Genomic DNA, 12,821 nt, shown 5'->3' on the forward strand with positions numbered 1-12,821 from the left:
TCATGTCTGGTAAATAAGAGAATGGAAATTAATGGCCCAAAATTGGTGTGCTGGAAATCAGGACTAACTGGTGGGCGAATAACAAGGGTATGAGCTATTCTACCCATCGCCACCCTTTTAGGGTTCTTATGAACAGGTGTCTCTGAGGATCAAATAGGGAATAGACTCCTGGGGGAATCCCTTAAGGAAAGGCCAAAAGGCTTCTGCTTCATTCCAGAGACTGTTTTTTGCTGGTGAACCTTGATCATCAGTATGTCTAGACCAGCACACCAGTGAGGACGCCCAACCGTGAGTGCTGGACCAGTGAGAATCCCAGACTGATATATGTGAGATTCTACCCTTTCCTTTGCATCCACCACTACCTTCCTCTGGGGCTCTGCCTGCTAGCTTTACACCTGAGCCAGAGATCAGCCGCACCACATGGCATCAGCACAAGATTAAATGGCTCATTGAAGTCCATGCAGCCTGAGAGAGATGGATAAAGAGATGGACCTGACCAGACCAGTCATATGACATCCCAGACCAGGGAAGTGAGCCAGAGTCCACAGCAATAGCTGTCATGGCCAACCTGACAGCCCAAAGCATCCACCTGTGACTGACCAGCCTCTTTGTATTGTGAGAATGTCAACAAAAGCCTTATTTCTCCCACTTTTCCTATCCTTTCTTTTTCTTTCTGTTTTGCCAGAGGCATAAAAAGTAAACACCATTCTCAGAGGTCAACTCAATATACAACAGAACTAATCCTTTCTTCTCCGCAAAATACGAGACTCTAACCAACATCCTCGCTCTAAAGAGGACTTTGATAAATTTGGATTAAGTTCGTTTTGCATAACCACTCTATTGCAAGATGCTTTTTCTCTTGTGCGTCCTAATCAATACATCTCCAAACTTTGGCCTTTTTTTTTTTTTTTTTTTTTTTTAGTGTTTGCACCATGGGATTAAGATGGACAAGGTCTCTCTACTCATCATAACCCCAAACCATATTGGACTATTTGGTGTAATACAGTGACAGGGCCAGGTTAATATTCCATTGATTTTAACACAACAGTTCTTTACTTCCTAATGTAAAGTGGTTTATTTTTCTGCAGGCCAAATGGATTGTGAGCTATCCTGTCACTGGTTCAGGAATAAATATCGCCTTGGCTCAATGGAAGTCTTGAAGCAGAAATTATATATTCAGAAGGAAAATATTGCTCTGGCAAGTTGTTTTATTAGAAATATATAGCAACCGTTTGAAGCTGCTCAGAGGTTTGGAATGTCTCCAAGGAAATGAGCTCAGGTGAGGTGGTCAAAGGTGTATGATAAATGCAGTTTATCACAGGAGTTTGTATTTTATCAAATGGATATCACCACCACATATATGATAATACTTGGTTAGATTTTCTAATCAAAAGAAAAAGATACTCTAGGTGGAGCATGGTCTGGGAAAGTGTTATCTGAACCTACTGCACAAACACAGAAGAGGGTATAAAATGAACCCTTCTGAATGTGAGAGGTACTTATCCTAGATCCAAATTCTCTCTCTTTTCTTTTCGAGGACTCCAAACTGCAATGGACCAGAAGGGGATCCAGTTACTCTCAGTCATTCTCATTTTAGGGCTCAGTGCACTGACTGAAGGAGCAGAAGCCCCAGGTAAGTATATGTATTTGCTATTGCATTCAGAAGTACTTAAATGGGCCTGATCATGCTGATTTCAAAGGCAGCAAGAGCAGATCTCCTCTTTGTGTACAATAAAACATTAATATTTCATCTCAAGGTATTGTTCCATGATCCTGATCCGGCTGCTACTGAATTCAGTAGCAAAAATCCCACTGACTTCACTGGGAGCAAGATTAACTCTCATATTCTTAGCAAAATAAGCAGCAATCTACAAAAAGGAGTAATAATAAACATCAAACCTGGTACTACCCATTAGAAAACCAGAAAGATCTTGCCTCATGATGCTCTACTGTAGGCAGTTGTCTCCAAAAAGCACACTGTTGTTTATTTTAACTTATACCACACTGTTGTGCCAATACAAGCAGAAAGTTGTATATAATACTGCATAATTAGACAAAGAAATTCAATTAGACAACCTAAGAAAGGGGCTGCAATTAACTAGATTTGATGCATTTAGACAGCTTTTATTGAACCAATCTATTAGTGATGCCTCTACCGTAAGATTATAATGTCAGAATTCCAGCTATTAAAATTTGCATATGATCCCTTATTCTACAATAACCTGACTACCATGGTTTTGCATCTTCACAACTATACTAATTTGCACTGAACCCCCTCTCTCTCTTTCTTTGTAAGAGATCAGCAAAGATGCCAAAATTTGCTGGAACTGGAATAGTACATGATGCCACATTCTTACTCCTGGGCCTGATCCAACGCTTACTGAAGTCAATAGGCCTCATTCCATTATCTGAATGGGCTTTGGAGTAGGACAGTAATGCTTAATGGGTGAAACCCTGGCCCCACTGAAGTCAATGGAACTTTGCCATTGACCTCAATGGAGCCAGTATCTTCATATTATTGAAAAGCTGTAAACCAAATGATTTCTGGCTTCAGTGGGTCATGGAGAATTTATGTTTGCAAGATTGTTTGAAACCAATGAAAGTGCCATTGATAAAAAAAATACTAATAAAGATAAAGAGAGAGAGATGGTAACACTGATTTTTGTTTTAAACAGCTCCATGCCGATGTAATGTGGATCCAAAAACCAGAGTCAACTGCGGGCCTCCAGGAATCACTGCTGAGCAATGCGAGAATGCAGGATGCTGCTTCAGTTCAGAAGTTCCTGGCGTCCCCTGGTGCTTCGCTCCTCTCGCAAGAAAATGTAATGTACCTTTCTGAAACCTGTTTGATTTCCCTAGTGCTTAACTATGCAAAAATGTGTTCAGCTGGGCAAGAGTGCTACTTACACAATAAGAAGGACAAGCAAATGGGTGCAGACTTCTATTAGGACCCTGCAAAGAGCAAGGACAGTGAAAAATATTAGTGTAGGCAACCTTTCAAGTCTCCTATGTCTCTATTTTTCTCAGATGCACTACACCAGTCATTTGCCTTCTCTCCTGGATAGAAGTTAGCAAGTAACTAAAAGTGGCCCCCATCTGCAGCCTTGTTGACTAATGTTAGGAATGTCTTTGTTAATTTATATTTGTTTTCTAAGTGGCTATCCAGGGCTAGAGTTACTCCCCATCAAGTCTGATCCAAGGTCAGGAAAAAAAAATCTTTAAGGGGACATGAGCCCATCTTTAACTGTGTAGTGCCTTCTGCAAAAGACCCCTAGGTCTATCTTCTCTCCAGTTTCTCCCTGATACTTCTCTCCATTCTCACTCACTCCCCATTTTACCGCCAGTTTTCTGTTCTCCTCCTGTATTATTTTGTTTTTTCCTTAAAATTTGAAAAGATGTTCCCAAATTTTGTCTTTAATGGACACCAGACCTAACTGAATAGGAATTATAGGGCCATGGCTCTGACCCTGCAACATGTAGCATATAGGGAAATTCTGTTAAGAGCCAGATTTTGGTTTCTGTGGGGCTTTAGGGACCCTTTCTCAGATCTGCACCTATAAAAGGGTCAGGATCAATTGAAGTCTATGTGATCTGGAGAACACGGGGGCTGTTCCATTCTGACTCCCTAGGGCAGGGGGAGACAGCACCATTGTTTTTAGTGGGGAGGGGTGAGGAAGAGGCAAGATCATGACTCCACCATTGACTCTGCTCCTGCATGCTAGGTAGTTCTAGGAAGCATTTTGCCTCTGAGGCACAATTCCTCCCCACGATCCTACTGAGGTGGGAGGGCTCCCCACCCCACTTTACTCTAGACTTAAGCTAAACAGGCTTAGCTTCACCCCATGTGTATCTGGTACCTAAGTTGAGAAGACTGGCCTTGCTGTCATGTTCAGTCATTGGCCAAACCTCATTAATGTATCCTTTAAGTTCTAAGCTGGATTGTTGTCATGTTACACATGCCCCAGATCAGAGAAGTTTACAATCTGTACAAAGCCAATTATTATATTATTATTAAAACATTTATTATTTTGCTTCGAGGTACTGGGATCTGGTTTTGATTCCTTCATTCTGCTGGACTATTTAAATCAGGCAGTTTCTGCTGTTAGCGCCTTATGCAGGAAATGTGGGCAGAATTCTCTGCCCCCCACTGCACTCCCTTTACCTCACTCAGAGCAATGGGAGTGGCCAAAGCACCATGCACTCCCACAATCCCTATCTAGCAGCTGGTCCCTAGATTGCTCTAAATTACACTTGTGACCAATGCTGGGTGTAGAATCAGGAGCTGTAACAGGCTTCCTCACAGAACCCCTTCCACTCCCTGCCACACCCAGCATGTGAGCAGGGACTCTGTCTCTCTCTTTCTATAGCCGAGTCCAGTGCTATTTAACTAACACTTTGTCAGTAGATTACAAATAAACACCAGGTGTGCCTCCACCTGGCTGTTTGTAGCCATCTGCTGTCTCTTGCCCTACACTTAGATTATCAGCTGTTTGGGGCAGGGACTGTGTTTTTGTTCTGTGTTTGTACAACACCTGGTGCACTGGGGTCCTGGTCCATGACTGGGGATCCTAGGTGCTATGGTAATATTAACAATGAATAGAATAAAAGAAATCTAAGGTAATGTGCCTTTTTAAAAAAAAACAGATAAAAAGGTCTGCCCAGCAGAGGTAAAACTCAGACAGAACTGTGGTTACCCCGGCATCTCAGCTGAAGTATGTGAGGCAAGAGGATGTTGTTTTGAGTCAAGACCCCCTGCTGTCCCCTGGTGCTTTTTTCCTCATCTGGTGGAAGAAGGTAAGTTATGTGTGTGAAATAAAGTTAATTTTCTCAGGACATGAACACACAGAGGTTTGTAGTTGGGGAATTTTATTCTTTTACTTTCTGGTCTCCATTATACTTTGCAGGCTAAGAGTTGGTAGAGAATTCCCTTAGATTAAGCTTCACGGAGTCTTCCCTCATTATTTGCTTGTGTTCAAGGCTTGCATGCTCAGGGTGTGAGTGAGGTAGAGATGTTTAATGTTTAAAAAAGGGGGAATGAATAATCATAGAAATGTGGGCCTGGAAGGGATGTCAAGAGATCATCCAGTGCATCCCCCTGTGTTGAAACAGGATATAATGATTTATTACATGACACAGCTGTTATAATGTTGCCTGCAGTGATGTTTGTGTGGCATTAAAGGGATATGAAGACAGTTGTTGTGCATACAGTACTTAGTACTGCTCTGCAGTTAACCCTCTCCAACCAGGATCCTGCATCCTGGGACCAGTCATCAGGGTATCAATGCCACAAGGAGGGCACAAGAGGGTGGTTCAGAGTCCAGATGGGGCATCTCAGCCACTCTGGAGCTTCCCCTCTGTGGCTCACAGCCCCCATCTTAGTCATCTCCTCTATGTAACAGAAATAATAACATCTTTACACACATTCCTTGATAGATCTTCGTAACTCATGTGCCTTAAACATACAGAAAGATGTGTAGGAGGGAACTGTTGTGCTGAACAATTGCCTGACATAGAACTTTTTGTTATTTGCCACAGGCAAACCAATGCTTTTAATCTTCTATGGATCTGATGAAAAAAATCAATCCTTAACCCATTTTCCTTCTTTTTTCCCTAGCTTGTTAAAGAGACCGTGCACCAGGAACTTTCACCAGGAACCTCTCTGTCAGTGGATCTACTCACGCAGGAAAATAATAGAAAGCCCTCACCTCTTACACTTTGCACTCTGAAATCATTCTGATTTCCAGATCATTTTTGCCTTGCATTTACTCCTTTTCCAATGACCCAATTAATCACAGCTTTTATTCTTTCCAGTCAGTTGGTACCGGGCAGCTGTCCAAAGCAATAAAAGAATCAAAACAAAATGTATAAATGCTGGGTTGTCCTTTATTTCTAATTGTCCCGATATTTCTCCCTTCCCCTAGATGTACATACTTTAGTGCTCTGCAGATGAGACATTAGTCAATAATATTTCTGACACAAACCACAGCACTTTCAGTTGGGATCAGATTGTGATGCCCTTACCAGAGCTGGTGGAGAATTTTTTGATGAAACTGTTGTAAAATGCTGATTTGTTGAAGCTGAAACTTTGCAGAAGATTATTACAGATTCTGCAAAACTTTCACTGGGAAGGTTTCTTGGGTCCAAGAGGGACTTTCTCTTCCAAACCCTAATAGTCTCTGTGGGAACTGGGAGACCTAGGGTTCAAATCCAGGCTCTGCCCAATTCAGAGTAGGGACTTGAAATGGGATCTTGCACATCCTAGCTGAGGCAGCAAAAAGTCCTGTGGCACCTCATAGATTAACAGACGTATTGGAGCATGAGCTTTCATGGGTGAATGCCCACTTTGTTGGATGCATGCTCTAATACATCTGTTAGTCTATAAGGTGCCACAGGACTCTTTGCTGCTTTTACAGATCCAGACAAACACGGCTACCCCTCTGATACTTGATCCTAGCTGAGTGCCTCAACCACTGGCTATTGTCTCACCTGGCTTCTGCTTGAAAAAGTTTAAGGGTCTCAATTTTATCCCATTGAGGAAGGGAAAAATCTTGACCTCTTCAATTTTTGCTGGACCGGAAGACCATTTCCCATCCAGGTCTAGGTCATACTCATAATGGCTCATTCACTTTAAGGTCCCTTTACATTGGTGGAATAAAGGACTAATCAGATACCTCCAGAGCAAGAAGCACAAATGGCTACAACTTGAGCTAAAGAGCCAAGCTCTGTAGCCAGGGCCGGCCCACAACATTTTGGCACCTGAGCTGGGGAGCTCAAATGATGCCCCCATGGCCCCTTGCTTGGGCCAAAACTTTGAAAGGTCTCAATTCTGCTTTCTTCCTGTTCTACTCCTCTCATGGTACTGCTCTGCTACTCCTCTCTTGGTATGCTCTATTGAGATGGTTGCAAGGCCAACCAGCCTTTCCTGTGTCATTGTGGAGCGTAGATGTGTTTTTTAACAACTTCAGCTTGGAGAAGCTGTGTTCTCCACTGGCAACTGTTACAGGAAGTGTTAGAAGTATGCACAGAGCAACAAAAGCATTTGGAAAGAGGGTGGTCATCTTATTTGTGCACATATATTCCAGAACAGCCTTTGGAGTTGATCCTGCTGAAATGTATCTTGAAAGGGCTTTCAGTTCATCACTGAAATCAGTCACATCAATATCACGCAAGTCATCATGTGTCAACACTGTCTATAGTGCCCTGCATTGCTGGTGTAGGTCTTCTTTAGGTATAGTGAGGAGTTTTGTAATATCATACAACATCCCAAATATACTGCTGTGTTCCTTGAGCTTCATGAAACGTTCTTCAACTGACTGTATTGCACAATCTAGCATCTGGTTAAATAATTCAACTTTGAATTGTTGTTTGGGGTCTCTTGTGGGATTATCCTGTGCCTTGTAATCAAAATGTCTTCTTCTTCAAGTATCAGAGGGGTAGCCGTGTTAGTCTGGATCTGTAAAAGCAACAAAGAATCCTGTGGCACCTTATAGACTAACAGACGTTCTGCAGCATGAGCTTTCGTGGGTGAATACCCACTTCTTCAGATGCAAGTGGTGGAAATTTCCAGGGGCAGGTTTATATATGCAAGCAAGAAGCAAGCTAGAGATAACGAGGTTAGTTCAATCAGGGAGGATGAGGCCCTGTTCTAGCAGTTGAGGTGTGAAAACCAAGGGAGGAGAAACTGGTTCTGTAATTGGCAAGCCATTCACAGTCTTTGTTTAATCCTGAGCTGATGGTGTCAAATTTGCAGATGAACTGGAGCTCAGCAGTTTCTCTTTGAAGTCTGGTCCTGAAGTTTTTTGGCTGCAGGATGGCCACCTTAAGATCTGCTATTGTGTGGCCAGGGAGGTTGAAGTGTTCTCCTACAGGTTTTTGTATATTGCCATTCCTAATATCTGATTTGTGTCCATTTATCCTTTTCCTTAGAGACTGTCCAGTTTGGGGCATTGCTGGCATATGATGGCATATATTACATTGGTGGACGTGCAGGTGAATGAACCGGTGATGGTGTGGCTGATCTGGTTAGGTCCTGTGATGGTGTTACTGGTATAGATATGTGGGCAGAGTTGGCATCGAGGTTTGTTGCATGGGTTGGTTCCTGAGCTAGAGTTACGTGCAGTTACTGGTGAGAATATGCTTCAGGTTGGCAGGTTGTCTGTGGGCGAGGACTGGCCTGCCACCCAAGGCCTGTGAAAGTGTGGGATCATTCTCCAGGATGGGTTGTAGATCCCTGATGATGCGCTGGAGGGGTTTTAGCTGGGGACTGTATGTGATGGCCAGTGGAGTCCTGTTGGTTTCTTTCTTGGGTTTGTCTTGCAGTAGGAGGCTTCTGGGTACACGTCTGGCTCTGTTGATCTGTCTCCTTATTTCCTCGTGCGGGTACTGTAGTTTTGAGAATGCTTGGTGGAGATTTTGTAGGTGTTGGTCTCTGTCTGTGGGGTTAGAGCAGATGCGGTTGTACCTCTTCTTCTTCAGTGACTCTTGTATTCTTGAATGGGTGGGAAAATAGCTTCAGTGTGAAGTTCCTCTGCCAACTTCTGTGCACTCTTCAGAACATTTTGAAATCCCTCATCTGACCAGTAAGACTGTAGGTATGACTTTGCTTTGTCCAGTTGTTCCATTGCTCAGATATATCAAGGTCAACACCTTGGAGTCTCTTGCTTACAACATTTATTTCAAACAGTATGTCATGCCACAACAGTAAGCCACACGGAAATTTGAAGTTACGTGTTTCTGGTGATTGCATTTACTTCTGCCACTGTTCTCCCATGAACAGTTCCTGTTATAGCATTATCCTCAATAATGGCAACTATGGCATCATCTATCTTCCCAATTTAGTGTTTGATAGGCTTTATTGCCTCCACTCGACTTTCCCATCATGTGGCACTCAATGGTTTCAGTGTCAGAGAGGATGTTCCCAGATGTTGTTTCAAAATTTGCCATCGATGAATTGATGCAGAGAAAAATACATAGATGCTTTGAATTACATTAAAAAATTCAGCAGCCTCACTAGAAGCTTGAAGGGACAATAATCCACACCGTGCAGAGTCAAGCACAGGAGTTTATTACGCACTGCGCTGGTGGAGTGTCACTTTGCTTATCAGGCTCAGAGACACTGCAAAACAATTAATTACTATCAATTATATATGGTACTCATTGGGCAGAGAGAAGCTACGGGGATGGATTTTCCCAAGCCCCTGGATAGCCCCTTCCAGCAAGACAAGATAAGCACAATAAGCCAATGGTCTAAAAGATTACATAATGGCTCCTCCCATGGCCCAAATTAACATATTGCTGTCACACAGGTAATTACCCCCAAACTATGTCTGTTAAAGTGTATAGGTTAAATCCTAATTTTGGAGTCCAGGGGAATTTTGGAGTCCGTAGCAGCTCTCTTGGTTGACCAACAGGTGCATTCCTAGAGATTTAACGCGAAAAAGCAGTAATTAGTACTTAACAATTTCACAAGTTTACCCTTGCATTTCTGTGGGCTAGGACTGGCATACATCTGTGAGGGGAGATGTCATAACTCATGTCAATCACATGAGGCCTCTCCACAAATTTTGTCTAGGATCTGAGGGGTATTGTACCACTATCTCCTCCCTGCATTAGGGAGTAACCGTGAGGCCTTTCTCAGCACTTCATGTGCCGATAACTCATGATAAGGACGCCCAATTACATTCAGAGTTACGTTGACTCCGCACACTGACTTGAAAGGTTATCTGTTTACCCCAGCTTCCTCTGTGCTATGTATTGTTCTCTGTTAGCTAGCCCCCATAGCCCAAGCTGAGCTGTGGACTCCGGGCCTATATGAAAAGTTCTCAGGAGAAACTGTAGTTAAGATCTTACCTCCATAGCAAATGGATTCTGACTCTTCAAAGCTGATGCTGCATCACTGACCACCAAGTTAAATGAAAGAACTGCATGGGACAAAAAAAGCTCGAGGGTTTAACTCTTGGATCCATGTCTGCACTCCTCTATTCTTTCCTCTCACATTGGCACCATTATCGTAGCCCTGACCTCTCATGTCAGCTATCACAATTCCCGTATCTTCCAGCTTTTTAAGAAGCCCATTTGTCATACCAGCTCCTGAAGTATCATCAATGTCAATAAATTCTAGAAAATGCTCTCTGACAGTCACCATTGCAGTGATATTTTCACTAGGTTCTGTTGTTGTTACAAAATGCACCATTAAAGTCATTTGTTCTGTATGGTTGATGTCAGATGTGCAGTCCAGAATAACAGAGCAATGTCTTGCTGACTTCAGATCTCCCACAATATTCTGTTTGACTTTTGTTGCCAGTAACTGTATGATCTCTTTTTGAACTGTTTTTCCAAGGTAGTGGTGTGTGTACATTTCTTGGGTGATGACTCTTCTCAGATGCTCCTGGAGTACACCATCAAACGCAGCCATCAGCTCCACAATTTTAAGGAAGTTTTATTGTTACAGCTGATCTGAAATGCCACACAGTGCTAAGTTTTGGGTAGAAAGCATTCTCACAATGGCAATGAGCCTTTTCAGAACATTTTGCCAGTAAAGAGACTCTGACACAATCTTCTCTTGATGCTGATCACCTATGGTGGCCTTTAACCTTAGTCTCATCTCAAGCTCTTTCCACATATGGAATGCTCTTTGGTGATTTGCTGTCTTTCCATGGCATAACAGATTTCTAGCCAGATTTTTCCAGTCCTTTGTTCCTGAACCCAATGTGGCTGGAACATTAGACTGGAAGAGTTTGTAACAAAAACAATATGCAGCATTCTGGGTTTTTGAGTACATAAGCCATGGCCTCTCCACTTTGTCACCATTGGGGATTTCACGCCAGTAATGTGTTGGATGGACACTTCTATTTTCATTGTCTTTGGGGAACATGAAGTTTTTCCACTTGCTATGGCCCATACAGTACAAGAAAGGCCCTCAGGCTACTGCTCAAGTGGGTCCACAGTCCTGGGTCATCTAGACTTAAGGAACTAAACTCAGCAGCAGCTGTTTCTTGCGCCTCCACCACACTCTTCTCTGATCTACACTTCAGGAATGTGCATGGTTACATCCATCTGAGATGGAGATATGGATGGTGCAGTAGCTGCCAGGTCACCTGCACTCGACTAACTGGAAGATCAGGCATCTCCTCACCACTCACATCCTCACTGGGGCTGGAAGGCTCACCATGAACATTTGTGTCTATGTATCTCAGGAGAGCTCCTTCCTGCTTAGATAGAAAAGCTTCCTTTGCTTTCTTCCGTTTTCTGAATGCTGCCCCATTTTTCTTCTTTCACTCATGACTGCTGTTCTGTGCCAGTTATAGTGACTCTCAACGTTCAGTTGAAGGGACAAATAAGCAGGCTGGTAGCAGGGCCTGAGTGATGGAAGATATCAGTGTCTTAAGGGCCTAACTGGCTCCTACTACTTCAGTTTACTGCCTGTTTTCCTCAAGTGGGTTCAGGGAAGCAGCAGGAAACAGGAAGCTCCCTGAGAAGCTGGTGTTAATCAGTCCAGGTTCCTGGGGTGCTAGAGAGATACATAAGAGGCTCCTTCCTCCACCTCTCTCTCCCTGCAGCTCCTGCTGCTTTCTGTTATCCCCTCTCACCTTTTCTCCTGCCTGCCTGTTTTGTCTCTTGTGCCCTCCTTCCTCCAGCACAGCACTCCATCATCTCTGAGAGCAGAGAGAATACATATGCACCAGCAGCAGACACAATTTTCTACACTCTGGATCCTAGGGGTGCCCCCCCTCCCCCGTCCAGTCTAACACTTGAGGCAGCCGCCTCAGTTCTCCTCATGGTAAGGCCAGCCCTGTCTGTAGCTGTGAACTTTACCAGCCTGGCATCCTCAAGCTCAGTCACAGAACTAACTTACATTGAGCAGTGGGTTAGGTGCTGATAGCTATAAATTGTGGCAGATTAATCAGTTATTAGACACAATTCCCTCCCTACTTTATATAAGGAACATGAACACTAAGAAGGGGCAGATTCAGACCAGTAAGGAATTGCTGTGTAGAGCTGGTGAACTACAAGACTCAAGAGATGGTTTCAGCAAAACTGCTGCAATTCATTCATTCAGGAATTCGCCAGTAGAGTGCAGCAGATTGAGAAAACATTGTAAAATAAGTACCTTTACTGGATTAAAGGAAGAGTGCTTCTGTACAGCTGGACAAACAATGGATTGTTTGCTTTTTTTTGGTTTGCTGATAATTTTGAAAACAACCCAAAAAAGTTTAGTTTTGTCTCAAACCAAAAAAGACATTTTCTGAGGTTTTTTTTTTTTTGGCAAATTGAAAAACGTTTAAGTCTAAATCTTTTTGGTAACATAGAAATGAAATGTTTCAGTTCTACCTGAAAAAAATGTATTTCAAGTTTCAAGAATTTTGACCAAAAAAAAAATCAAAGAAAAAGGATGACTGGATTTACAAAGCAAAGGTGCTTCCCTTATAAGCTGTAGCTTAGTACAGTAGTCCCCAAGCATTTTTTATCATGCCCCCCCTTTCCCCGTAATGGAATCTGTCCACACCCCTGACCCGGAAACCATAGTCAGGAGCTACAGCCGGGAATGGGCCAGGAGCCACAGTGGGAGCTGGAACCAGGAGCAGAGATCCGATCGGGGCTGGGAGCTGAGAGCTTAGGCCAGGGTGGAGCTGCAGCGGGGGGCCAAGGCCAGGACTGGGAGCCAAGGCTGGGAGCCAGGGACCAGGGTCAAGGCTGGGTCCATGGCTAGGCATGGAGCCACTGCTGGTGCCAGCAGCGGGCCCAAGGCCCAAGCTATGGGCAGGGCCAGAGCAAAGCTGGAGGCAGAGTAGGGCTGGGTGACGCTCCCTCCCTGCCCCCGG

General features: G+C 43.6%; 1 protein-coding gene across 1 annotated transcript; it reads left to right on the forward strand.

Annotated features, from left to right (window-relative positions):
* The first annotated feature begins 1,551 nt into the window (after positions 1-1,551).
* Positions 1,552-5,846, forward strand: LOC120375624 (trefoil factor 2-like). The gene is made up of 4 exons (XM_039496372.1): positions 1,552-1,633; positions 2,676-2,822; positions 4,645-4,794; positions 5,615-5,846. Exons 1-4 carry the CDS (start codon positions 1,552-1,554, stop codon positions 5,620-5,622), a joined length of 387 nt encoding a protein of 128 aa, XP_039352306.1. The 3' UTR covers positions 5,623-5,846.
* The last annotated feature ends 6,975 nt before the right edge of the window (positions 5,847-12,821 follow it).

The sequence above is a fragment of the Mauremys reevesii genome, linkage group 1, assembly GCF_016161935.1.
Source record: "Mauremys reevesii isolate NIE-2019 linkage group 1, ASM1616193v1, whole genome shotgun sequence".
NCBI classification, from domain to species: domain Eukaryota; kingdom Metazoa; phylum Chordata; order Testudines; family Geoemydidae; genus Mauremys; species Mauremys reevesii.

Coding starts and splice junctions, on each gene's coding strand:
- LOC120375624 (XM_039496372.1), top strand. CDS start 1,552: ATGGACCAGAAGGGGATCCAGTTACTCTCAGTCATTCTCATTTTAGGG. Junction 1,634..2,675: donor TGAAGGAGCAGAAGCCCCAG/GTAAGTATATGT, acceptor TGTTTTAAACAG/CTCCATGCCGATGTAATGTG. Junction 2,823..4,644: donor CGCTCCTCTCGCAAGAAAAT/GTAATGTACCTT, acceptor AAAAAAAAACAG/ATAAAAAGGTCTGCCCAGCA.